Raw genomic sequence first — 27,525 nt, 5'->3', positions numbered from 1 at the left:
CAGGTAGCGACAGGTGACCGGCAAGCAGCTTAGTTTATGTCTTTCATGGTGCATTTCAAAACTTTTCGTACCCGTTGTTCTGCTGAGAGGAGAGATACGCTGTAGATCAAAGCAACCATGCAGAAAACTGAGCTCTGGCTGCCACATGGGCACAGTTAGACTCAGGCACAGAGAAGCCTCTGGCTCAGACACAAGGGGGAAACTCAGCAGCATCAAGAATGGTTTAATAAAGAGACACACAGACATTTGAATCCCTCGCTCTGGCTCTTTCCTACTGAAAAAGTCCAATTCAACATTCACTCTCCCATCAGGCACGGCACCCATTTTTTTTAGGATCAAACAACCAACTCATAGAAGTGAATGATGTTAAATCTGAATCCAAACTCACACAGTCAGACACAACACCACTCTGCTCGAGGCTATTGACTTTATCTATCACCGGGTTTGCAAAGACTGTAATCTGACCTTTCATGTGTGAATGCTGATGAAAAGATTAACTTAATCTTTGAAAACAGAACTGCTGGCAGTGGATCACACTGAGAAGAGGAAGTGAGAAGTGCTGGAGACAACAATAATGTGCGAGGCAAAGTGGGGGCTTGGTGACAGAAAAGGAAGGGAGCCTGAGGTCAAAGAAGGAAGTCTTTAGTGGTTAATAAAAACTTTAGTGCGCGTGGATTTAAGACATTTTGCACAAGACTGGGTTTGTTTCCAGTCAAGATGTGGATGAGAAGAGGGAGGGGAAAAAGAAAAAGGAAGGGAGGGAGGGGGTAGAGGGGGAGAAACCAGAGGGGCGATGAGAGAGAAGATCTGTGACTGAATGGAACTTTTACTGGCCACGACTCTGCTGGTGCAACCCGCCCTGCGCGCCCCGCCGCCGGGGTCAGAACCATACGACACCCCGGTGCTTGTGGAGCCGGTTACACTCACTTCACCGCTGACTTGAGTTGTTTAAGTGTGGAAATAAAACTATTGTGCCTTTACCTACATCTGAACAAAAACACAGCAGCCCCACCTCGCCAACACTCAGTTCATCTCTGTGTCTACACCCGACGTGACCCTGGTGACCGTTAACGGGCTCACGCTGACGCTGAAACACGCTCTGTCGCACTAAAGTGCCAAAATAAAACTACGGTAAAGGTTTCCCTCCTCTTCTCAAGTGCTGACACTCACCACAGCGCGATGCGGTCCTTCGGGTAGTCGAGGCGCTCGACGGTTCCGAGGAACAGCGGCAGAGAGTGCGCCGAGTTGCGGCAGACCAGCGCGATGACGACCCGAGGAGCGAGGAGCGGAGACTCGGGGCTCCAGCGCTCCTCGGGGAAATATCCCCGGCTCGGGCCCGGCAGGAGAACGAACAGCAGGGCGGGCAGCAGCGAGGTGACCCGGGGCATGGCAGGGGAGAGAAACTCAGTGGTGACGCGGCGGACAGAGAAGGGCACGGAGGATGTACAAGGCTGAGGGTCCCGCTGTTGTGTTTTGCCGACAGTGGATACATGGCGCAGGAGCCCCTGGCTGAATTAAAGGGGCAGGTCCGGGTTAAAGGGAATGTTCTCGAAACACAGCCATCGGCCCAAATATCGGTGCCTTGTGTGCATGGTGAAAATACGTAAAATCTTATCACATCACGTTTGTATTTATGATTAATTGTATTTGATTAATTAAACTTCATGTCTCGCTGCACCACATAGACCATTATTCTCCCTCCTGCTGATGCGCTGTCCTCCCCTTTAAGAGCAGATCCAGCTGTAGGAAGCACAGGAGCGAGGGGCGTGTCCAAGTTCAATAAACTGCAGCCTGGAAGATCGCTTATCTCACACAGGGTCACTGAGAGCGTCCCAGTCAAACGATACTATCCTCACGTTGTTTCATATGCAAGATTATCACATACAAGCATGCAGTTTTGCAATTAATAAATAGACACATCTGTGTTTGTGAATGTATATTTTTCATTGCTTGAAAGGTGCAAAATGTAAATTGTCATATTCATACTCAAAACAGCAGCAGCACCAGAGTTACCCACTAACTGCTGCTGACTGTAGCTGCCTTTTACTAGTTGGCTCAGTTAGCCGTGCAGCTAGCAAGTTGGGACTGGGAGCTCAGGGACGGACTTCAGTAGCTCTCTTCAATTCAATTAATTTCAATTCAATTCAATTCACATGTTAGTTACAGAGAAGTCAGCATGTTAGTTATACAGACACAACACATGTCAGATGTGCAAATGTGAAAAATGCAATAGAGAGGGAGGGGAAGTGGGAAATGCAGTGACCATCAACAGGTTACTTATTGTCCCCTTTGGTGTTGTCCAGTGTTGGGGGTGGGGGACAAAGATAGCTCTCCTCCTCTGTGTCCTGCAGCCCAGGCAGCTGAGCTGGCATCCTGAGGGATATGATCTCTGCAACACAATACACAGACAATGTCAAAACTGATATTTTTCGTATTCTGTTTTTAATTTTAATACATTTTAGATCATTTTCAACAAAAATTCTTACATATTGCCCCTTTAAAAAATGTTGTGACTGTTGAGATTTTTCTTGGGACACTGTAGGAGGTCCCCGGCTCAGGAACCACTGTTTAGCAGCATCATTCATGTTAAAAGGACACTTAAAGGTCCTATTTGTTAGAAAAGTTTATGTTTGAGTCTCATTCCCAACTGGTCAAATACTGACATATGGGATGGCAGCCCGATACAATCCCAATCCATTATTTTTTCACAGTTCGGAATGAGACTCAAAAATCAACTTTTCTTACAAATAGCACCTTTAGCTCATATCAAAAAAATAAATACTATATATCAAATATTTTCAAACTTGATATGACAAAGCCAACTTGATTCTACTTGGTTAGCAGCTCAAACCAACACAGCAAGGTTACTGTGTTTAATGCTTTCATGAGACATAAGATAGTTAATCTATGGACTATTTTAACTATATTATTAATTGCTTTGGCAGAAATGTCAGAAAATGGTGGGAAATGCCATCAAATGTGAAATTTCCCAAATTTCAAAGTCAATACTTGAAATGACTTGTTTTGTCGGATGTAAGGCAGAGAAAAGAAACATTTACATGTGAGAAGCTGCAATTATCTCATTCTGGGCATTTTGCTTGATGAACATCTTGAACTATTGACTGATGATTTTTTTTCTGTCTACTGACTCGTTGTGCTAGAAATATTTTGGACACATGAAGGAATGTTTGGTTTATGCATCAACATGAGAGGCCTCCTCAGAGTCCTTCACGCTTGCTGTGCTTTATGTTGGGAGACTCTGGAGCCTGGAGTTAAAGATAAGATGGGACCTTGGAGAAGATCCCGACTCCCCTGATAACATTGTGGGTGACCAACATTGTTTGGCCTCCTCCCTGGTGCAGTGGTTTGTTACTTTAAAGGGACAATTAATTTTAGAAACCAAAAATACTTATTTCCCCCTTACCATCTAGAAAATGTCTGCATTCTCTGTCTTTGTGAAGGCATAAAAATCAGTCAATGAAGATCGTTCTCTTGTGATTAAAATGTCTACTCCAAAACTACAATGCACCTTCAAATGCCTGCCTGTATCACTATATAGCTGACAGTTTTTTCCTCTTAAAAATTACTTGATCTTGGAGGTTATGACCTGCACTCAACTAAACCTTACCTCACTCTGTGGTGTTGTTCAACAGCCCTTCATGGCTCAGTGAGATAGACACATTCTCCTACTTCAAGCAGTGAGGATGTGAGGTTTTCCGAGTTTTCCGAGTTGGCCGAAGTGTCCTCCTGGTGAGACCATGTGCCTGGTGTGAGTGTTTCAGATCCTGAGGTCGAGCGCTTTGCAGGTTTGGCAGAAGTTCTGCTGGCACCCCCAGTCAGCAGGAGTTATCATATTGTGGTACGCTGGCTCGGACAAACTGGCGCTGGAGCTGCAGGAGTGTCTGGGACTGACAGGGAGAAGCCTGGACTGCTGTGGCAGGAAAGAAAACACAAAAACATGCACAGCAGGCAGCAGATTTATAGGACACTACACTCTTGTAGCAGACACATGTTAGGATTAAAAAAAGGCATTTCCCATTCCATTTTTATGTTTCTGTGTTATTACCATTTTATGTTTTACTCAGGTCTCGATTGTAAAAAAAGAAAAAGAAAACTCTACACTCGATGTGACCTCCTGATTAAAGTATATACATGTAGTGAGTGCAGCTTTGAACAAGTGATCAATTTGGGGTAAATATGTTAAACAGATTATATATCCCATGCAAGGTTAAGAGAAGATGGTTAATAAGGCATCCACATGTATTATAACTCTGACATGAGCTCCATTAAAATATTTGCTGCCCCGGGCCTGGTATGCACTTCACATACCATCACATGATTATCTATTGTATAGCTGCCAGTCAAATAATTAAGTAGTCTAAAGAAGCTATAAAAAACACCTCTCCTGTTGCCCGAGGGGCCTTGTTATCAAAGATCCCCCCTGCTGCTGTCACTCCGTACCAGACTGACCAAATCTTCATTCATCACATTTAAATGCTGAACAGTGATTCACACATTTGTGTTGTGTGACCATTCAAAACAAAGCAATGCTATCTGAGATACATAATCACATATTATGGCTCTAGCAGAATGTGAGTTGACAGCAGTTCAACCAAAGAGTGATTTATTTGTAGTATTTAAGGGGCCTCGCTGTAAGTATGAGGTACTTCAAAGAGCAAGGAGCAAAAATAAGGTGTAATCTTTTATAACCTTTTTTGTGATTTTTTTGTTTGTTTGTTTATTTCATTATCATCTTGAAACCCCTCAGATCTTAATTTGGGCTCACTGACGGCAACAACTGGTTAAAATATTTAATTGTTAAAATGTTAAAATGGAAAAGTAGAAGATAGAATGGTTAAAAAACATAAAGGACAATGATTTTAAATCATATAACTGCTCAGTGCTCCTCTTTTTTGCAATCTTTCACTGATGTGCTTCTTGATCCACACACTTTACATTTTTATTTGTATCAGACATTCTGTCAATGTGACTTGTAAACTGTGATTTGTTGTTCTTTTCTGTGCACGCGGCACTTTTAAAAGGCTCTTTTTTTTCCTCCATCATCATGACAAGTTTTTCTCACTCAAATCGAGGGTCTAAGGACAGAGAATGTCGTTAACTGTACAGATTGTGACTGCGATTTTGGGCTATATAGATACAAATGATTTGATTAATTTGATTTGATCCAAGGTAATACACATCTCAACAAAGTATTGCCAGCTACAGTAGAAGCAAATCTATCAGAGGTGGGTATGGCCGCTCCCTGCAGAGTGAAGTCGAGCCTCAGGTGCAGAAGAGACTATAACATCTGCTCACACGTATGTTCAGAGCCTAAGGGTGAGAAGAAACTGATCAAGATGAAGAAAACAGTCTGATTTTACTTCTTCTGACTTCACAGACAAACACACACCTGTGATGGTGTGAAGAAGAAGAAGAAGAAGAAGAAGAGTTTGATTTGATCACCCATTCAATGAGCTTTTGTTTGACTGCTTACTCTGAGGAGCTTCTTCAAGGAAGACACAGCATCTAAGAACGCCCTGGATTCTGGTGAGTCTTCACACCAGTGATAGCAGCCAATACATAATCAAGAGAATGGATGGAGGAAAGAATAACTTCAATTTGATGCATGTAGAATCGTTGTCTGGCTCGACTGATGACAGAGATAAAAGATAAAAGTGTTGTGCTGCAGTGCTGCCTGCAGTATGCTGAACCACAGAGTCTGTTCCTGGTGTGATCCAGTGGCCAGACACAGTGGGGCACCGCGAGGGTGCTGTGTGAAGACAGGAAATGCTGTAGGGGAATTCATGCCAGTTTACTACTTGATCTACCTGAAGCCTGCATGCACAAACAAGCACTCGCATTAAAATGTGTTTGCAACAATGTATACTTGCAGATATGACAGCTACAAGGCATCGACTTGGTCTTATACCCCCAACCACATTTAAATACCTGCAGCATTCACATCAGTCGCATCCACACACACACACACACACACACGGGCACACAATGTGCAGATCAGGCTGCAGTGGGAAACCAGATGTAGGTCAGGGAACAGATGGTTCCCGGATTTCTGCATGTACCTGTTTGGACTCGCGACTCTCCACTGTAAAACTGTCAGTGACCTGTGGGTGGCGATGTGTTTAGATCCCATCCACGTAGCAAAATAACCTCCATCACAGTAAGAGTAGCAACATCCTGGAGCTCTGGGTACTGGGTAGGGAGAAGGTTTGTTAAATAAAGCTGATGTTCACTTGTAGCTGCGTTAATACACACGCTGCATAGTTTAAAGGAGAAGTTCACCCAAAAAAGAAAAGTTTCCATACTCCACAAAACATTTGTCGAGCTTCACAGCAAAACAGAGTTGTAGCATTCTCTTAAGCAACTGAAGTAGAGGGGGTCTTGTATTCAAAAGTGACACAACAACTGAAATGAAACAGAAAATGGCTCCATACAACTCATTCAGTGTAATCTAAGTCTAAGTTGTTGGCGCTAAGTTGCAAAGCTAAAAGCGTATAGCGTGTAAATATTGTCTTTTCAAATACATTTGTGATCTCTAGAGACTTGGACTACACCAGATGAGCTGTGTGGAGCCATTTTATGTTTTGTTTCGGTTTTGTTTTATTGTTTGTCTGTTTTTTTTTCAGTCGTTTTTTACATTTTCAAACAAGTCCCCATCTACTTACCCTAACCCTAACCGCTAAAGACAATCATGCAACGCTGTTTTTCTGTGAAGCTTCAGAAATGTTCCGTGGACTACAAGAGTTTACCAGACTTTCCATTGGCATGGCAGTGAGTGAACGTTTTTGGTGAACTTATCCTTTAATCTGTAAAAAAAACATGCAGAGATAGATATGAACAACTTTACAGATTCTGACTGTATTGCATTGGCTTTTATTGTCTGACTTTGCTGATGTTTGATAGATTGTTTTTTTTTGTTTTTTTATACCGGGTCTTGGAGGTGACCTGAGTCCTTGGGTGCTCTGGAAACTGCCCTGTTTTTTTTTCAGTTTACTGTGTCCTGCCTCCCCCCCTCCTTTCTCCCTCACCTGCTCCTTCCCTGTGTGCGTGTCTTTGGGCGTGGCGGCAACAACAGCAGCAGCAGCAGCAGAGTGGCACACCTGTGTCGGATCAACTCGTCACCCACCTGTTTTGCTCTGCTTCCTGCTCACCTGCTCTCCTGAGCTCCTCCAGGCCTCAACTCCAACCGACCTGCCTGCCTGCAAACCAGGTCTTCTCCTCCACGTTACCCTCCAGAGATCACAGCTGGTGCAATAAATCATTTGCTCACTACCTCCTGTCTCCCTTCTCTGCATTTAATTTGGGTCCTAAAAATATAACCTCACCCTAACATGAATCTCCAAACAAATGGGTGGCAGCATAATGTCAGAGTAACAATTAACTGCTGCTGTTGACTAGTTCGCTCAGTTAGCTGTGCAGCTAGTGGTCTGGACTGCGAGCTACCATCAGTGTTGTGAAAAAAGAATGGGCCAGGGCTAGCAGGTTAGCATGCTAACTTCAGTAGATACCTCTGTAACACAACACATACAGTAAATGTCTTTTGATATAATGTCAAGACACCTGTATCCTCACATCATGTTGCTAGTTTGAGTTAATTTTCTGTTCATGTTTTCAACCAAATGTCTTACATACTGCACATTTAATATAACAAATAAGACATAAATGTAAGTTATAAGACACTAACAGACTTTTCCCATTTTCATTAACATGTTCACATCTTTCGGTCTTCGGGAGGCTTATGTAACTTTAGAACCTTAGAGGTTTTGTAACCTTAGAGTTAAGGTGACAGGTGAGCCTTCCTCCAATTCTGTTTCCCTGTCATCAGTTTTTATCACTCTTTCTTCACCTGTGCTGACAGTCAATACTCGAGACAAACGCGGCAAAACGGCAACTACCCATTCTGAGGCCCTCGTACGCACGGTACAATGCAAGATGCTTTGTATCTGCTGATTATAAAAATATCAAAAAAGACAAATGGGAGGATGTTTGAAGAGGACTTCCTTTCTTTACTCCGAGCTCAGGCCACAAAGTCAATTTTCTGGGAAGTTTGTGACTTAAATGAAAGCCAGAATCAGCTGTTGTAATCAAGCATACTGATGACAGAGCTGCACCGTCGAGGGGGAAAATTGTGCACTGCCACTGGTGAATCACTTTTGAGAGCGATGCAGTGAAGCCTCTAACTTCTCCAAACACCACCATTGTCGTCCCTGTTGCAGTCTTTAAAAGTCTTCCCGTCGCAGGAGAGACACTCAGGAGTCAGGATAACTGGAGCAGAGACAGAGGGGAACAAAAGCTCTTCTTACAAAACAAGTCTGTAACACTGCGATGTGTTTCATCTTGTCTCAGACAGTGTGTGAGAACCTGCTGCTCAGGTGCTCAGCGGCAGATGTGGTGTCTGATAATGGAGGTTTGCACATGCACACAATCATGCATGTTTATAAACACCTGGATGAACATTGCGGACATAGAGAAGCCTAAATATGACAACCTGCATGAGTAAAGGAAGCTTTGAAGCCATGTGGCCATGCACGCAGGTGTCACTATCGGTATACATCTAGTAATACTATCTTTGGTTAGATGCCTTTCATACCTGGAACAAACAATGGAACAGATCTTTGATGAGTAACAACAAGACTGAGTTGCTTTTGTGCGAGTAACCACAAGCGTCTTAAATTATGAATGACATTTAGATTAAATGTCATTCATTTCACTTAGAGCTGCGATTCAATGAAATGTGATCCGTCTGTCAAAGCTGATCTGCCCCGTATGTGCTCTGGATCTAAGCAGCTCAAAATGTTAAAGGCCGACGAAACTAGATCCATTTAACATAACTCAGGCCTGACATACAGTACACAGAGTACAGCTGTGTGTCTGCAAACTGACCCACTTGCTGACATTCTCATTCTTGCTATTAAAGCATACAGTCATTTAAAACTGGATGTGAAAAGTGAAATCGTAAAGTTAGCACATTACATATACTTCACACATGTAAACGCACAAAATGTAATCGGGACTCACTTAATCCTTATTTGCTCCTGAAAATTAAGCCTGAATCAAAGAACCGTTCAGCTCTAGGGCAGGAAAGAGGTGAAGCACTAAAATAACAAGCAACGGCACGACTTTAGCCTTGGGATCTGCGAATCTACCGCAAATCACAGGGTCATGAAAGTCCAACTGACACTACAGAGTGATGTACGGCTTCATCTGGTGAAGGCATGTTGGCTGGGTTTCAAGTCCGAGAAGGAGCATGTAAGCAGATCTGGACACAGATACATCCAGACGGATGTATGGCAACTAAACATACAGCAACGATAGCAACACACATGAACACACTGCTCCTCCCCTGTTCTTCTTAATCTGCTTCAGACAGACTGGCTGCTTCACTCTGACCAAACTGGCTTCAGATCTGGAGGCTCTGGGGCACTGACCATGAGCTGCCAGTCCTTTCTCCCTCTGAGCCTCACTGGAGTGGAGGCAGAAGGCCTCGCCTTGCCTCCCTGGTCAGTCGACTCTCCAGAGCGGTGTGAGGAACATGGAGAGAGTCTGTCTCTGTTCTGTTTGGATGACCTGGAGCCTTTATGTAAACAATGTGCAGCTGTGAGCCACAGAGGACACAGAGTGTACCTCCTGACTGAGGCTGCAACCGACTGCAAGGTAGGAATCTAGCACCGCGACTCCGACTGCAAAACATCTGGACTATATTGTAAACATAACTTCAAGAATTTATAGAGCAATATGCAAGAATTTAGCTTTAAAGATTAAAAAAAAATCTACTAAAATGATCAACAGAATGTTAGGAACATAACAGTGATGAATTTAGATAGGCTACATTATAATCTATCTATTGTATTGCAGAGATATCTACTTAAGTATAATGCTAACCTGAAAACACCTGAAAACCTTGGTAAAAAAGCTCCTGTGCAAACAGTGTAAACACCAACCCTACCCTGGTATTCTAGCTAGCTGCACTGCTAAACCAGCTAACTAGCTAACAGTTACTACAGTCATGGAAAGAATATTGTTTGCTGCAGTTGCTCTGGTGATATGTTGCCCATGTATGAATTCAACATCTAGCCAATTCTTACATATTGCAACTTTAAACATAGTTAATCAAGCCCTTGAGAAAAGCATGATTATAATAGTGAATCAATTCAATCATTTTCCATCTACAAATCATTGCAACGCAAAACTTAACTGTACATATTTTGTTCCCAATATTTCACTACGTTTTTTTTAATTATCATTTCTTTATTATGTGTAGCCTTTTTGGCTTACATCCCTTTTAAAACAAAGCATCCTAATCGTAAGACCTCCTGTTACATGTTTGTTTGCCCAGCCAGAGTAAAACTCAAACATTTTATCTTATCAAATGTTCTCATTTAAATATGTTTAAGGTGCAAAATGTGAGAGTTGGCCACCTGTGGAATTTAATTACCTGAAACTATTGCTTGGCAGGAAATAGCGAGAGTAAGAGCCAACTGCTCCTAATTGTAGCTGCCAGTAGCTATTTAGCTGATTTAGCCCTGCAGCGAGTGGTCCAGACTTGGTTAGTGTTTACCATGACCAGCAGGGATAGCTGGTTGTCATCCTAACTTCAGTAAGTGTCTGTGCAACACAATATATCGACAATACATAACATCAAAACTGTTATTTCTTCACATTCTGTTATTATTTTAGATCATTTATTACGTCTTTTTCAGCTTAAGTTCTTACATACTGCACTATGTTACTTCTGTGCAGATTAATGTGTTCTTTCATATCACATGAATCATCTTGTGAGCCCCGAACATTTATCTTGCTATGGCTTTGAGAGGACCACTGAAGTACAAGCGCAGAAACAGGCTTATTTATTCCTCCACTGAAATCAATCCAGCATCATGCTGAAGGATTGGACACAGACAGAGCAGCTGGCAGGAATTCACAGTTTCCCTCAAGGACACTTCAGTAGGGCAGATGATTGCCAACAAAAGTGCTTGAATGCTGGTTTTCCATTCAGAGCTGTCCCACTGCCACAAAAACAAACCAACCAGGAGCACACAGACATGAAGTAATTGCAGAGCGCTCAGCAACACAGGCTTTTCCAAGTCTTGAACCCTATTTTTTTTTTTTGCTTAAGGGGGCATCTCAAGACTGTCTCCTACTTTTTCATTAACATGCATCCTACAACCACAGCAGTCGGAGATTTAAACAAGGAGGCAGTCAGGCATTTTTTTCATGCCCCTGTAAATATTCATTTTCCTGCCCAAACAGATGCCGCCTTGTGTTAATCCAAGATTAGTTTATGCAGGCGGAATTTAGAGCGACTTTTGAGGAGGCACCGAGCTGAAAACTAAACTAATTACTGCTGCTATCATCATGTCACAAATGCATGTTTAGTTCTCATAGGATGTGAAATTCGACACACACACACACACACACACAGAGAGACACACACACACAGACAGGTTGAAATGTCCTTGTTGAAACTACCACCCTCGGACCTCCAAGTGTACAAACATCTTGACTGACCATAACAAAGTGACTGTATAATGATGAATGATAATCTGCAAATGTCTACTATAATTATCTAATAACTGGCTTCTGGCTCAACTGTGATGGTGTCAATAGATACAAATTGAGCGTTGATTTGATGTAATTCTCCTTTTGGCCACCAGGAGGAGCTCAGAACTTCACTAAATGGACTGAAGATGAAGATGGTTCACTTTGAGACAGTCACACAGACCTGTGAACATGCATCCAGACATAACCAGGTTCAGGCTGCGACTGCTGAATGTGCTAAAGGTTCGCTCCAACTTCTTCGCCCACTCTTTCCTCACTTCGTTCTTCTCTTCCCAGACAGAGGCCGGACTCACAGAGGAGCACATGAGAAGGGAATTCGAGAGTCTTCACCAGTTTCTGAGGGAGGAGGAAGAGGCCAGGCTTCTTGCTCTCAGGGTGCAATGGGAGGAGAAGAAGAGGGGGGCAGAGGAGAGGATGGACAGAATGAATCAGGTCATAAAGTCTCTGGAAGAGAGGATCCAGCTGACTGAAGAGGAGCTCGATGCAGGAGGAGATGGAGTTGAATACTTGGAGGTAACATCGACGAATCAATGAGCGAGAATAGGTGTCTGTGTTTTAAACAGTAACCATGCAAATTCTTTATTTACAGCGCTACCAGGACACGATGAACAGGTATGTGACATGTTATTATTCACATACAAACACATATATGTGCAAATACAACTGTGTAACTGTCTGCATGTTTATATGTATCTGCTGCAGTACGTGGACAGATGGCAGGGAGCCACAAAGGGCTTGCAGTCCTCTAATAGATGTGGCCAAACACCTGGGTAATCTCCAGTATGCTGTGTGGGAGAAGATGAAACACATCGCCCCGTACAGTGAGTCAGTCTCCTACACTTCCTGTTCCCTTCCTCCCTGCGCCCTCTGTCAGTCCCTCTGACCTACTTTTTGTATCTTCCAGCTCCAGTGACTCTGGACCCCAGGACAGCTGGCCGGCCTCTGAGCGTATCCTCTGAGTTAAACATGGTCCATATCAACCGTGGAGCCTCAGAGGACGTTGCAGTTCCAGCTAACCCTGAACGTTTCCACCCTTATTCCTGCATCCTGGCGAGAGAGGGCTTCGACTCAGGAGTGCACTGTTGGGATATTGAGGTATTCACATACTAGCATAACAAAGACCTGTAATTTTTGAGTAACATTAGCTTCGATATTAATTGCAGTTAATAGATAAAATGTGTCAAATGTGTTTATTAAAATTTCGGAATGACGCAGAAAAGGAAGTTAGTCAGCTAACATGAATAAACATAACACAAAACTTAAATACCTAACATCTTCTTTGACAGTGAAGACAATAACTCTCATGATCCCACGTTACTTACATGTTTTGTTTTGAATGTAGCAGAAAAACTTAGTTACTATCTGTTGTGCTGAATATAGCTTATGAGAAATAACACATTAGATTAACTAACAATCTTGATTCAGATTCCTTAGATAGATAGTGTAGCAGTTGGTGTTCTTTTTAGGACAAACATACTTACTTTTTACAGTGTCAGTCTGCTGGACAAACCAATTAATGGTAATGAGGATGACCTCAAATCTAGTTTGTCATTTCTATACTGCAGCTTCTTGATTCTTATTGGCCAGTACACTTGGATGCTAATGTATCTGCAAGCTAATATCAGACGACACATCGATCTAGCTCACTCTGAGCTTGACTGATGGGTTGCAGGTTGTATAAACAAAGGGAATCTGAAAAATTGTTACGATTTCATTGCTAACCGATGGAGCGGCAACTAAAAATGTATAGGGCAAAGTCTGTAGGGAAATTGGGCCATATTTGAGGTCAAGCTAAGTATTTGATAACCGATTAGCTCACGATAGTATTTAACCACTTCCTAGCTAACCTTACCATGTGATTACAAACAGTTTGTTTCACTTCCAGGCTTAAAGAAATGTGTCATAGATATGTGTTGCTATTTTAGGACTAATTTTGTAACAATAATGTGCAGGAAGTGATTGAATACTAATGTTAGCGCTTGTCTAACAGAAGCTAATAGGTCATCATGGGCCCGATGTTGGTCAGATTTTCATTATCAATTGTCTTTTCAATTGCAGATCAATCTGGAAGCAATGAAATGATAACTATTTGTCAGATTCCCTACGTTGGCGTGCCATCCAAAACACAGCAGCACCACAGCTGAGCTTCTCGTCCTGAGCTTGATGTCGGAGGAAAATAGCTGCTGGTTGACTGTGGTCAATTTCTCCATTAAGGGGCCAGAATACTGCATCAAAACTGCTTATTTGATCGACAGATAAACGTCCTCCCCCCACAACTTTCCAAGGTCGCGCCATTTCTGAAATGCTCTGAAACTATATAACAATCGGATATTCACAAAACCAAGAAATTATGAAGAGTTTGAACTTGTAACTGGTCTCTCACCCTTAAACAACTTCAGCTACCTTCCCATCTCTATAAAGATTGGATTTTGATTTCACCTTAGTGTGTCATGTATTTGTCTAACACCAGATACCAGCCCATGTAGTGATTTTATTTGCTCTGAAATGTTGATATACAGTAGGTGACAGGTGAATACACATGAGATGTGTGTTTCTAATCTGCAAGCATATAAATTGTCTAATCCTTGTCTCCCTCATAATTTCCACAGGTTGGTGAATCCAATAACTGGACAGCTGGTGTGGTTGCTCAGTCAGTGTCCAGAAGGACAGCGTTTGAGGCCTGTCCAGAGGCAGGACTCTGCTGTATCAGCCTGCGAGATGGCGAGTACCAAGCTCTGACCACTCCCACTCAAGCCATACATCTCGACAACTCACACCACCTTAGCAGAGTTCGTGTGAAGCTGGACTGGGATGTAGGGACTCTGGAATTCATGGACGCTGACACTGAAACACATCTTTTTACTTTTAGACAGAACTTTACTGATAAAATGTACCCATACTTTGAGAGCGTAGCATCCTGTGGGGGCCTTGCTGTGTTGGCACGGAAAGTAAATGTCACTGTGGGATCAGATTGCGTCACTGATATCACTGAAGAGGATCAGATGATAAAAAGTGAATCTTGCGCTGAGGGAGACATTAACACTGTGTCGACTTGTAGCAAAAGCGAGATGTCAGAGCCAAGACATCTGACTGAAAACAAAAACTCAACAATTTGTTCTGTGAAAGAGGAGAAGGCAACCAAACATCAGAGACGAGCCACGAAGGATCAGCTCATTAAAACAAAACCCACTGGAAATCAAAAGACAAAAGACAACAGACCTGCTGCCAAAAAACAGAGCAGCAAGCCCAAGTTCAGCGTGAACTACCATGTCTCACTGAACAGAGCTCTAAACTAGGGATGCATGATATGCTTTTTCTTTTCAGTCAATATGATTATTTAAAAGAAGCTGTAGTTTATTCACTCCTGCGGGTAAGAAAGGGTAGAATGCAGTGAGCAAAGATGGATGATTTAATATTCCATAGCTTGATAATTTATCGGGTCGATATATGTTGTGCATCATTACTCTAAACATCAGCAATAATCAATCTGGCAATCAATCACAAACAAATCCGGATGAATGATTTTAATAAGCTGGTTTCTTATACGTGTGATATGCCTAATTAATATGAAGCTTACTGCTGGATAAATTCCCATGAAGATTTTCACAGACATTCATGGTCCCCAGTTGATGAATCCTGATGACTTTTCCTCTAGTTTTGACCTGTGTTGGGTTTAGAATGAAATGTCTCGACTAGCCTATTGAATAATTTGCCATGTTATTTGGTAGAGACTGTAATTATTTTGGTGTTCCCTTGACTCTACATTAAGCATCATCAGACCTGGGATTTGCATTTACTACAGTGGTGTCGCACACAGAAATTATGGGGGAGCCAAATCACACAAACACTTCATGTTTAATGCCAGTTAGCAAATGCTAGCATGCTAACACACTCAACTAAAGTGGCTCAACACATTGCTGTGTAAGGACAGTTTCCAACATGGATGTACTCTTCGTTTTGTTGATATGTTTTTCAGATTTGAATTTACTGCATTTTGTTTTTAAGGAGTGTGGTGGAAAAAATATATTTGCTGTGTGTTTTTGAAAATGTATTTAAAGCATAGAGATACATCCTCTGAAGTAAAGATTGTTATTGTGGTGTGCTGTTCAAATGTCATCAACTGCCAAAGGCTTTTCTTTAATTAAAGGAGACATATTATGCTTTGTTGACTTCCTTTTTTTCAGTGGATTATAGGTTCATGTGCATGTAAAAGAACTTGAAAGTTATAAAATCCACACCAACAGAAGCTCCTATCTCCCACAGAAAACATTTCTGCTGAAACGCCTCTTCACTTGTCTGGCCTTTAATTCCGTGGCTTTGTGATATCATACTACATTACCATGTCAGACACTCGCATTATTTATCCCTCCTGGCTAGTTTGGCACGTAGGAACTTACTTAGAACAGCTGCTCTGCTGTTATAAGTGGTGCTGGCTCAGTCATGTGGGAGCTGACCAGTCAGAGTAGGCTGGGTATTTAAGAAGGGGAGCCTTAAAGAGACAGGGGCTCAAACAGAGCTTTTCACAGGGGGACAGTCTCCTTTAAAAGACTTTTATTGGCTATGAAATAACACTGAAAAAATGTAAGGTACTGTGCAATGTAAGAAAAACAGGTTACATTTCATTATATATAAAAAAAAAAAAACTTTATTATTGCAAAAAACAGCAATATAAAAAAATGTCCACATCAGTATTCAAAGGGACATAGTTGTTAAGAAGTCTGTTTACTTTATCTTCCTTTCCCCTTTGAAACACACACACTATCCTCTTCAACAGTCTGTATGTTCTCAGCCTCCTCCTGTCTCATAGACACGCTCTCCCCTCAATGATGGCACTATATAGTTCATCAGTAACAGCCTCGTAACGCCCGGCTGGACTGTTCAGAAAATAAATCTTTTCACCCGAGTCTTGTGGCATGTATCCTTCCCTCTGCAGCCGAGTCTTCTGGATTTTGAAGGTACCTGAGGACAAAAGTGAAAAATGTAAGTTCATGCGTGACTTTTTTTGTGTGCACGGGTTTGCACGTCCTTGCATCAGTGTCTCACCTGTTGTGTCGACAGATGGCATGAGCCGGAGGAAGACGGGCCGCGCGTAGGAAGGCAGCGCTTTCTGTACAGCAGTCAAGAAGGCATCAAGGTCAAACTGGCCTCCTGCATGAGCGACTGCTGCCATACCGGCCTTTCCCTCCACACCTGCAAAAACACAGACAGGTGATGTAATGAAAAGACTGTACTATGATGTAACGCCCTCATTAAGCCATTAATCTCCTTTTTCCCATCCTGCCTCGTCTGATTTTTACCTGGTACTGATACTCCATAGACAGCTACATCGGTGTGTCCCAGCAGGCCGCTGAGGACTCCCTCAACCTCTGTAGTGGAAACATTCTCCCCACGCCAACGAAACGTGTCGCCACTGCGATCCCTGAAATAAATGTAGCCATATTCATCCATCACCAGCACATCACCTGAGAGACAGATAGGAACAGACCAAGAGGGAAATAATAATAATGATCATCATCATCGCTGGAGGGGATCACAGAGTATAAGGCAGAGTCTGTAGTAATGATGACTCACCAGTTCATTTTTGACTCTGATATAATCTGATGGTGATTCATAAGAAACAATTAAATAATCGTTTCGTAAATGTCGCAATTGTGGACTTAGGAAACGTACCGTCTCCAGCATGTCTGTGGGTATTACTGTATTCTGTGTGTCTATGTGAGGTAGGCAGTTCACCTCATGGGTTAAATGAACTGTCTTGTCTCTATTAATCATCACTAACGTTTAGTTTTTTTTTTTCACTCATAGGGAACTGGAACATATCCCAGAATCCCAGGGTGTAAGGTGTGAGACACTATGAACAGGTTCCCAGTACATCATCACAGACAGTGAATCATTTAAGGGCAATTTAAAGTCCCCAGTCCAGCTTCTCTTATACTGTTTGTATTCAGACTGTGGGAGGAAACATGTATGAACCCAGACAGACAAACCTCATTATTGTGACTGTGACTGAATGAAGCATACCTGAGACATAAGCAGAGTCTCCCATCTTAAAGACATTGTGAGTTACTTTCTTGTTGGTGGAATCCTGATCAACGTAGCCATCGAATCTCCTCAGAGGATCGGTGCGATTGATGCGACCCACTAACATACCTGGCTCACCTGCAGAGAGAGAGATGAGAGAAGAGAATACAGATTATTTTGATTCATTTACAGCATTTTATTATACCTGAAGTTAAGGGAAAAGGCCGAGCCACTCTCCCTCACATAATTATAGAGGTGAGTCTCACCCCTTTCTCTCCTGTTGTCACAACTCTCCCCCACAAACCCCTGTTGTTCTCCTCTCTCCCCTCTCAGTCAGCGTGGTCGCTCAGCAGTGAACGCTGCAGCCTAACAGCAACAAGGTCCTGATTTGAACCCCAGCCATCCCAGGTCCTTTTTCCCAAGTCATACTTCAGTAAAAGTAAAGTATTCAAATTTGACTTTTGGTAAAGATGAAAAGAGATGGGACTCAGACAGGAAAAACAACGTGGAATCAGAGCATTTAGTGCTTATAACACAACACAGTGGGGCTCCGTGTTTATAACATCGATGCTTGGCACTCACACACAAAGTCGACTAACAGTGTTTCCCAGATGTCGAACTTTTGATGTAAAGATGCCGACCACATTATCACCACCATCTTGTTGCTGCTGCTAACATACACTCTGCCTCGGATCCAAAAGATGCACTATGTGTTTATGTATATTTGTATATTAATAACTGTATATATGTTTGTTTATCAGCCAGGCCGATGATCAAATCTGATATTCAACATGTTTTTGATAATCATAATCAGAATGGGTTTTTCTCTTTTTGGTTTAATAAAACAAATTAATTTAAAAATGCACTACTTTGTCACTGATCTAGCATGATATTTGTAAAGTAACTAGGTACTGGTAAAATGATGAAATATATATAGTGGAGTAAAATATTAATGCATTTGTTTACAAAATGTAGTGGAGTGGAAGTATAGAGTAGCAGAAAATAGAAATACTGTAGAAAAGCACACGTTCCTTCACATTGCACTGATACAGCACGACTAGAGGTCAGGTTCTAATGCCTGACTAACCCCAACCAATCCCCCAACCACTTATATTGTAAGTGGGCCTCATTTTTGCCCATATCAAGAACAAATTGAGGTTCCAGGACAGATCAGGCACTAACACTTCTTCTCATTTCCTTCAGAAAATCTTTCCTCACCCAAAGTCTTGACCTCCTTATTGTTAGATGCTCAAGCAACACCACAACTCTGCTGATCCCTCTGCAGCTCAACAACCAATCACCCCACTTGACCATGACTCTCATCCTGCCTATCCCCAGTCCTCTAGCCCCTCCAAATAAAACTACTTTTATACTTGCAACTGAATATTCAATAAGAAAGACAACCATCTTTGATAGTGAATAGCCTGTAGTGACTGTGTGTGTGTGAGTGTGTGTTCTTACCAGGCTGACAGGGTATACAAAGTCCCTTTGAATCCCTCAGCAGCTCTCCGGTCTCCCCCTGCATCCTGACCAGTCTGATGGGGTAAAAGCTGGGCAGGATGCGACTGTTGAAGCCGCACGCCCCCACCTGGACACGAAAGACATGTACGTGAGGCAGGATACACTTTGGAAAATGCTTCACTCTCCCTTGAAGTCATCTGAAGCAACACGCACCTTTCCATCTATGTTGATTAGGCTGCAGTTGCACTCGGTGGCGCCATAAAATTCCCCGACTCGTTGTATTCTGAATCTCCGGACAAACTCTTCCCACAACGAGGGACGGAGGCCGTTACCTAAAGCGACACGCACCTGGTGATGTGCTTCGGACGAGCGGACGGGCTGAGCCAGCAGGTAACGACAGATCTCACCTATGTATAGAATCACCTGGAGACACAAAGGACAGAACGATCTAAGTGTTTTTTCAGTCAGTATTGGTTAAAAAGAAGCAATGGGACACTCAGACACTCGTCACTGCTAGTCACATCTGGTGGCAGTGTGTACTCACGGTGCAGTTGTGTTTGACACAGTCATCCCAAAATCGAGTAGCCGAGAACTTCCTCCTGATGACGACGGTCAAACCAAAGAGCAAACACTGGCCTACACCCATGACGGTACCTGTAAACATTCATATCTCCAGTATGTACATACAGACAACTACATAACTACAGCAATGAGGATGTGTTAATGGGATGAGTGTGATGATATATTCAGTAAGAACAGCAACAGAATTACATCTTCTGTTCAGAACTGTTGTTGTAATGTTATCATGATCATTATAATAAAGGTCCCATATTATACTGTTTTTCATCAATTTCACACAGCTGTCAGAAGTCCAACAACACTGTATTTGAAATGAATTGCCCCAAACCCATCCGGGTCCTGAATTTCAGCTGTCTAAAAGTCGCTCAAGTGAGCAGGCTGTTTCTGTGCCTGCACCTTTAAATGCTAATGAGCTCCATCTGTCAACGCCTGCCTTGTCTGCTACACGCCCCTCTCAGGTTCGTAGCATGCGCCAATGTTTATGGTGGATGTAACACTATGGCTCGCCGAGATGCTGTCGTTCAACCATATTAGTTTGACCCAGAATCGGACCCAGAAGGAGAGGCTTCTGAAGAAATTCATATTCTTCGGCTGCAGCAGGACGTTTCAGAATGGTTAGTGTGACTGAATATGTTACTTAGTTTGTTCGTATGTGTTGTTACATTTACTACCATGTAGCTAATGGCTAACAGCTAGCGAAAGCTGTGTTTGTCTCCAACACAGTCTCCAAACTCTTGGACACTGTTCGCATCATCTCTGTCTCCAGTCTGCACATGTTTCCAGACTTTTTACTGTGAAAACCAAGCTCCATGCATAGCGGACTGAAGTGGAGCTAACTAGTTAGCCAATTTCCAGCTGACTTCACCATACTCGTAGGCAACTGTAAATACTATCAAAACGTGGTGACACTTACCTGTGGCTCGGGTGCAGTTGCTGGGTCACGTATGGTTGGGACTGATCCTTTTACGAGGGTCAGTGTCGAGGCAAAGCCAGCTTTGTACTGACCCTCGTTACTGAAGCAGTCCGATGTGAAGTGGTTAGCACACACATACAAACTAACAGGAAGCGTAGATGGCATGTTGTCGGTAAAAATGAAATGCTACCACTGTCTCTTCTGTTCTTCTGTAGCTGGGACAGAATATAGGCACTTGTGTTGATTTATACAACCAACAACAGAGCAATTTGCGTGTCTAACTCTGAGCATTGCGAAACACTTATCTTACTGCTGGACACACCGAACTTCACCTCGGGGATGGACGCCCCCCTCTTGGATATCTCCTATCAGAGGAGAGGAGGCTGGCCTATGTAAATGACTCTTTTCGTTACGTAACGAGCTGAATCTGAACAGCCTGTAGGAGCGCCGTTTTACCAGTGGGTGGGCTGCACAGATGATGCTGGACTTGTTTGCTTTCCTCATTCTGGGGGTTGGTAGGCTCAGGGAGGACCAGTTTATATATGTAGAGACCAGAGAAAATGGGTTTTTCATAATATGGGACCTTTAACAATTTGGTTTACAAAGAACTGTGTTTTTAAGTAGGTTTTAATTGGATAATGACACTGTTTTATGTATGGAGTGACATAATATGTGTATTGTGATTGCCAACCGATGGTGTTGTTTTAAAGTACCAATACTTATAGTTCGTACAACTTTCTATCATGCCAGTTGACTGGTCGACCTCTGGTGTAGTGAGGTAAATCTGTCACTGAATATACAACTATATGTTTTATTAAAGAAAGGGGGAAAAAGCGAGACATGCAAATGGAGTGAGGCCTACCTGCAGAGTGATACAGGGGAAGGCAGTTGTAGAGGATGTCATCATTACACAGCCCAAAGGAGTGGAAACCAAAAGAGGCGATGCGATAATACCTGACAAGAAAGACCTATCAACACCAGACTAAGCACAAAAAAAGGATTTTGAATGATCCTCCATAGGCTGCTTAAATCTTTACTAACTTGACAAAGTTGGTAGTACTCACAGCAATCATCTTACAATGACAAATTAGATACAGGGTTGCAAAAATAGATTCTGTCAAGACTGTGATTTCCTAAAGTTCCTTCTATGGACTGAGCAAGGCATTGTTCTCACCGGCTGTGCACCACAACAGCTGCCTTTGGCATTCCTGTTGTTCCAGAAGTGTAGATGTAGAAAAGTCTGTCTGCATGGCGAGAGAGGAGAAGATGGGGGCAGGGTGGTATTAGGAGCTGAATTTCTACAAGGAATGCACAGTATTCTTTTTCACCTTCATGCTTTGTCTTTTGTTTATATGTCAATGTTTCACATGTGTGGTATGCACCCTGACACCTCCGACAGTCCTTGACAGGTTTCTGTCTCTGCCTCCAAACCCTCTGAATGTCTGACAGGCTGTGCAAGCAAAGACTTGAAGAGAAGTACCTTTGGTATGCCATGTAATAACAAAGATTACAAAAAATAATACAAGGAAGTAAATCAATAAGAGACCAATTAATGCACAAATATGTCTGCTAATACCTCAGTTTAGAAGTAAGTTTACAGTGAAACTCAAATGTATAATATCAAATAAGTACAAATATAATTCACAATGCACTTAACTGTCGTATGACATATGATATAAGTGAGTTGATGATTTGTTTGACAGTGGTGTGTGCGCTTATGTGTGTGCACTATCAAGTGGACTCAATCTTATAAGAAGACCAAAGAGAGTGAATTCAGGCAGCGAGCAGTTCACGCCGGCAGGCAAAGACTTGCTGAGGAAAAGACGCTGTTGCAATCCAAACTTTGTGATATGTAACATAAGCGCATGATATGGCAACAGAGACATAACAAACCCCTCATCCACAAACAGTCTACAGGGCCTCACCATTGAAATCCTTCCTGGTTGTGTAGTGTGGTGGGTGTTTGGGGAAACCATCCAGCAGGACAGCCAGGTTCTGAACTCTGAGGCTGCCGAGCTTCTCGTCATCGTCCTGCTCCCCACTGCTGAACAAAACCATGTCGGGCTGCAGAGAGTCGCTCACCTCTGACAACGCTGGGACACAATCAAATGCATTATGCAGAGGAAGAATACGCATCTTTGTAATAGCAGAGCTTTAAACTTGAAGCCTGATTTAAAGGGTAACTCCACCAATTTTACACATAAAAGTGTGTAGTCTGCAACACTGCATATGTGAACAAATAGGTGGCTCCAGGGAAGCTGTGTGTAATCTGAAAAATATGCCTCCATTTATGTCACTTAGTGGCTAACTGGCCTTGTGGGTAATGTAGGCAGGTAGTTTTGCAAAGCGCACTCCAGTGATCTGCACTGTACTCCTATAACACTGATGGACTCATTATGGACAGGTCAGAAACAAATTATCCAAATCGATACAGCATAACCAGAGATGTCACCTATTTTATTCCACACATACTTCTTCCTTATTAAAGTCTGGTGCCTACATTACCCACAATGCAACTGAGCGACAGCTACTGAGTGACATCACTGGAGGCAATTCATCAGATTACATGCACCTTCCACCGGGCTCACAAAAGGTTTTATGCTACCTTTTTCACGTATGCAGTAGTACTCCAAAAGACCTGTAAACATACTTTAATGTGTAAAATTGTTGGGGTTACCCTTTAATTATCTATCCACAATATCTCTACATTCTACAATGTGATCCTACCTTCTCTCATGTCAGTCCCGAATACCATTGCCCGTGCACCAGACACACCGACACAGTGCAGCAGGGATTGCTGTCGGAGGTTGTAGTTGATGAGTGCGGCCTCTACGCCGACCATAGCCAGACCCAGCCACAGAGCCACCACTAAAGGCTCGCTCTCCATGTACAAGGCCACCACGTCTCCCTCGGCCCATCCCTGTGCCAGCGCCCAGTGAGCCACAGCATGGCATCGCTCCTGCAGCTCCCTGAAACTCCAAACCTGGAATCAAATGATCATGGAAAAGGTGGTGAGTTTTGACAACAATACGTGTGATTTCTTAGGAATCCCCAGGGAGCCCTCACCTCTCCTGTAGCCTCGTAGATCAAAGCCGGTTTGTCCGGGTGCTTTGTCACCATCTGGGCAAACAGGGCAGGGACGGTGCTTCTATTTCGCAGATTACGGTACATGGAAAACCTCACTCGCAGGATAACAACCAGACACCTTTTAGACAGAGAGGAGGAGCATAAGTAAGAGAGCCAAGAAAGGCCACAAAATAAGTCATTTAAATTCTGTCAGCTCAAAATCACATGTTATGTTAATTATCTTGTTATCTGGTGAACCACAAAACAAGAGTTAAATTATTTTTATTACTTATGTTTATTGGAGATCAGGAGTGCCATGCCAGCATGAGGGTATCTTGACACCTAAAGAAACTAATCTAGGATGAAAGTGTAAACTCATCAGAGGTTAACTTGCTGAAATATATTGGCACCATAACTCGCATTCCAGTGGAGGGAAATGGGGGAGAACGTGGGGTAAAGCCATTCCATGAGCAAAAGCGTTCCCTTTCAGATTTAGAAAATCAACGTAATGTTTTCAAGGGATGCTGCTGTTGGTATTGGAGAAATTCAGATGAGATTATCTCTCTTATTGATGCACAAACTGTTAGGTTCAGGTGTGTTATGGAGATAACTAAACATCAGGTTCATGATTCAAAGAAATCACTATTCCACTGATTGTTTACGGGTGCCATTCAACATTCCATTATGTTTTTAGACTAAGAAAAAGCACATTTAAAATGTAGAATTATACACTGAAAATGTAAAGTGAGTATGTTTAAAGAAAAGTTACATTCATAACGCAAAAGCTTAAATTGAAATTCTCAAACTGAAAGCTTAAATTGTAAAGATGGAATTGAAAATGGCAATGGACGCAAGACAAGGGAAATAACTCAAACTGGGACACAGAAAATCGTAAATACTCCCACCGCCCCTTCACTGAAGTATGTTCCCCCCAGCAAAACTTAGCCATTTCGATGACAGCTTGCGTTGACAATCTATAGCAACTTTCCGCTGCTTGGAAATAAATCTTTCATGTCTTCAGCTGGTATGGGTGTAAAACATTCATCACGCTCATGACAACCTGCTAAAGTAAGAACACCATAACTTTGTTGGTAAAAATCCAGGGTGAGGGTTAGTCCATGTGTCTGTAGGCTACTGTACCTGAAGATAAAGTGGGAGCACACTGGATTTTTCCATATCTGTTGTGTGCTGAGGTTTACTGATTCTGAACACTGGAAGCTGCATACATATGTAAAAGTTGAAAACAAGCAAAAGCTGTAAACTCTCTGTGCAGCACATCAGTTTCATACTCTGTATTGGAACTATGTTAAATTGAACCATCTCCGTAAAAAATGTAATAAAAATGTCTGCCTTTGCCATTGTAATTAGGCGTTAAAATAAGTCGTTTTCTCGTGACACAATGATTGCGTTATCTTGAGAAATTGACCAAAATAATGAACACGTGATCTCTAAACAACAGTATTTAAAAAATAATTTCAAGCAGGCCGATCTCGGCCTCCACAGTAAAGGGTGGAATCGACTAAAATTAAATAATAAAAATAAAAAAACAGGAATGGATGAGACACCATGGATGATGAGTACGTGTCAAACGCGACGCACATGCACACACACACTACTCACATCAGGTCTCTTCTGATGGTGCGTAAAGCAACATGTATGAACTTCCAGGATCCCCCCCAGACCGCACAAACCACCAGCCCTGTCGACAGGCTGCCGAGCCAGGGGAGGGAGAGCAACGCCGCCGCACCGAGGCACACCATGACACCGCTCATCACATTCATGGTGCTTTTCTGTGGGGACACACACAGTGACTCCATGCACCAAAACAATCGTAATAAATTAATTGCGATTTAAAAGAGGAGCCTCACCTGTCTCCAGGAAATGTCGATCCAGATCCACCGATAAAAAACAAAAAAAACTAAAACTAAAATAGAAAGCAGCGACGGGCCCTGAAGCTTTCCTCCTCGAGTCCAAAGAAGTGTCAGTAAAGTTTGTCGGGGATCCACAGTGTGTGCGGCAGCTTGTAGGAGCCGTCGGAGGAACGAATGCGTGATGATGATGATGATGATGATGATGATGAGCAGCAGCAGCAGCAGCAGCAGAGTAAAAATCTGGGAGCAGCGCAGGTTACAACTCATAAACTCCTGCGTCACTGCAGCGCTGCGTGAGTCAATACCCCGCGAGGAAAACACAACACGTCACGTCACAGTTGGTTATACATTCATCAATGTGACACATTTTACTGCAATTACACTCAGAAGTTGTAGTAACGTCTACTTCAGTTTGTCAAAGAAGACAAAAACTAGAAATAGTGTGCTGTATTAGAAAATTCAACTCATAAGATCTAACGAGCCAAATTGTATGTCAAATTAGACAAAAACTATGCATGAGAGTAAACAGTTATATCCTCATGATAAACTGTAAGACTCTTAAATCATGCTGTAATTAAAAACCACTCATGTTGTCTCATTAGACCTAAAATATGCCATACATAGACACTGTTATGACGAACTACACTCACATTACAAACCAAATAGGAGATCCAAATACACTACAATGTACTTTTTTAAAAGATCACACCATAAAAAATCAGATGCAATGATGATCATCCTGGAGTGGCTTAGTTAGACAAAAGTAACGCCATATTGATAATGGCCAGAAAAAACACAGAGCTCAGAGGAGATGCATTCATTTTTTTTCCCCCACACACTTCCACTTTATTACAAGGAAATGTGTTACAGATTACTACCTTGTGAGCACATTGTTAGATACTATTTGACAAACTTTAGACAAACATTTACGATAAAACGTGGTTTGGAATGCATGGCAGAAAAATTGGCCACAGGATAAAGCATGAACTGTCCCTACCTAAGTGTGTGACAGTGTTCCTCCAGCCTGCTGAGCCGTCATCTCAGCTGCTTACTTCAGTTAGCAGAGTGTGCAGTGGCTGTGAGTCTAGACTAATATCTTGGTCAGGGTCAGTCATCCTTTGTTGTTATCTCGATGATCACAACAGAGTCCATTTTATTCCAAGACCAGTCAAAAGCAATGAGAGATTGTTTTGTTTCATTCGATTTTTACAGTTTACAGTTAGAGGGACAACGCCTACTGATAGCATCTCTGTAAATGTGCCAGTATAGCCAGCCTGGCTAATTTTCAACTGCAGTCCCTTGGCAGTTGCAATAACAGTGACGGTAAACACAGAAGATACGTTGAAGTGGAACAGCACTACTGTACATTTAGCAAAGCACATATGAAAACACTTCAGCTGATTTTTTTCAATAGCTTCCAGGTCATTTGACCCACTGACTCAAAATCGGTGCAGAAATGTCTTCCTGTACTGGTTGAATGAAACACACCTGTTTTTAAACCTGCCTTTTTTCATAAATATTTTAGAGGAAAGTCACTTTTCATGAAAACATAGAATAGAATAGAATAGAATAGAATAGAATAGAATATGCCTTAATTGTCACTATACACATGTACAATGAAATTGTGAATAGCTTTTTCTTCAGGTCAGTAGAAACAAATGGTGCAAAGTAAGAAAAGGAAAGTATACCAAATAAAATAAATAGTAAAAATATACGTATACAATATATATTTACACTGTATACAGTAAAGACAGAGGTAGCAGCTTTAACAGTGTAATTGTGCAAAACAGTGGAGGTGGTATAAGGCAAGTTTGTCAACCGCTGTTGCTGTTTCTGTGAGTGGGACTGTTCACTATAGGGGGTGGATAGAGGTCACAGCTCTGGGGTAGAAGCTGTATCTCAGCCTGTAGGTGGTGGATTTTATTGTTCTGAACCATCTGTCTGAAGGCAGTGGTTTGAATAGGTAGTGTCTGGGGTGTGTACAGTCCTTACAGATGCTGTTTGCTTTTTCTTCAGCCTGGCAGCATAAACAGTGTC

At 42.4% G+C, this 27,525-nt stretch overlaps 3 protein-coding genes across 4 annotated transcripts in view; 1 reads left to right on the top strand and 2 right to left on the bottom strand.

Annotated features, from left to right (window-relative positions):
* The window catches only part of LOC115589944 (procollagen galactosyltransferase 1-like), a 15,380-nt gene extending 13,884 nt beyond the window's left edge, over positions 1-1,496 (bottom strand). Inside the window, 1 exon segment of the mRNA XM_030431124.1 lies at positions 1,171-1,496. Within this exon segment, the coding sequence (XP_030286984.1) occupies positions 1,171-1,388 (218 nt within the window). The 5' untranslated portion in view covers positions 1,389-1,496.
* Positions 1,497-9,347: 7,851 nt separating this feature from the next.
* LOC115591962 (tripartite motif-containing protein 35-like) lies at positions 9,348-15,740 on the top strand. The gene is made up of 7 exons (XM_030434395.1): positions 9,348-9,672; positions 11,673-11,768; positions 11,854-12,090; positions 12,167-12,189; positions 12,280-12,398; positions 12,482-12,672; positions 14,187-15,740. Exons 1-7 carry the CDS (start codon positions 9,448-9,450, stop codon positions 14,871-14,873), a joined length of 1,578 nt encoding a protein of 525 aa, XP_030290255.1. The 5' UTR covers positions 9,348-9,447; the 3' UTR covers positions 14,874-15,740.
* A 371-nt stretch (positions 15,741-16,111) lies between these two features.
* On the bottom strand, positions 16,112-26,654 carry LOC115591949 (long-chain fatty acid transport protein 1-like). 2 transcript variants are annotated; one of them, XM_030434373.1, is made up of 15 exons: positions 26,486-26,654; positions 25,486-25,777; positions 25,238-25,407; positions 23,618-23,756; positions 23,279-23,534; positions 22,477-22,644; positions 21,726-21,795; positions 21,414-21,505; positions 19,604-19,713; positions 19,273-19,482; positions 19,060-19,186; positions 17,599-17,736; positions 16,875-17,039; positions 16,621-16,767; positions 16,112-16,536 (listed from the first exon to the last, which is right to left on the bottom strand). In XM_030434373.1, the coding sequence occupies exons 2-15, from the start codon at positions 25,753-25,755 to the stop codon at positions 16,379-16,381; spliced, it is 2,220 nt and encodes a 739-aa protein (XP_030290233.1). In that variant the 5' UTR covers positions 25,756-25,777; positions 26,486-26,654; the 3' UTR covers positions 16,112-16,378. The 2 variants fall into 2 exon arrangements, with proteins under 2 accessions (XP_030290233.1, XP_030290243.1); XM_030434383.1 differs by lacking the exons at positions 25,238-25,407; positions 25,486-25,777; positions 26,486-26,654 and adding an exon at positions 23,907-25,219.
* Between the last annotated feature and the right edge of the window lie 871 nt (positions 26,655-27,525).

The sequence above is a fragment of the Sparus aurata genome, chromosome 1 (genome assembly GCF_900880675.1).
Source record: "Sparus aurata chromosome 1, fSpaAur1.1, whole genome shotgun sequence".
NCBI classification, from domain to species: Eukaryota; Metazoa; Chordata; class Actinopteri; order Spariformes; family Sparidae; genus Sparus; species Sparus aurata.
This window is presented reverse-complemented; position numbering and strand designations above follow the sequence as displayed.

Bases quoted from the DNA above. Each gene is read 5' to 3' on its own strand.
- LOC115591949 (XM_030434373.1), bottom strand. From the start codon at position 25,755: ATGAGTTGTAACCTGCGCTGCTCCCAGATTTTTACTCTGCTGCTGCTG. The intron at 19,714-21,413 runs GTAGGCCTCACT...GAATGTTTACAG, and splicing joins TCCCCTGTATCACTCTGCAG to GTACCGTCATGGGTGTAGGC. The intron at 19,483-19,603 runs GTGAGTACACAC...TTGTGTCTCCAG, and splicing joins GTGTCAAACACAACTGCACC to GTGATTCTATACATAGGTGA.
- LOC115591962 (XM_030434395.1), top strand. From the start codon at position 9,448: ATGAGCTGCCAGTCCTTTCTCCCTCTGAGCCTCACTGGAGTGGAGGCA. The intron at 12,091-12,166 runs GTAACATCGACG...CTTTATTTACAG, and splicing joins ATGGAGTTGAATACTTGGAG to CGCTACCAGGACACGATGAA. The intron at 12,190-12,279 runs GTATGTGACATG...TATCTGCTGCAG, and splicing joins TACCAGGACACGATGAACAG to TACGTGGACAGATGGCAGGG.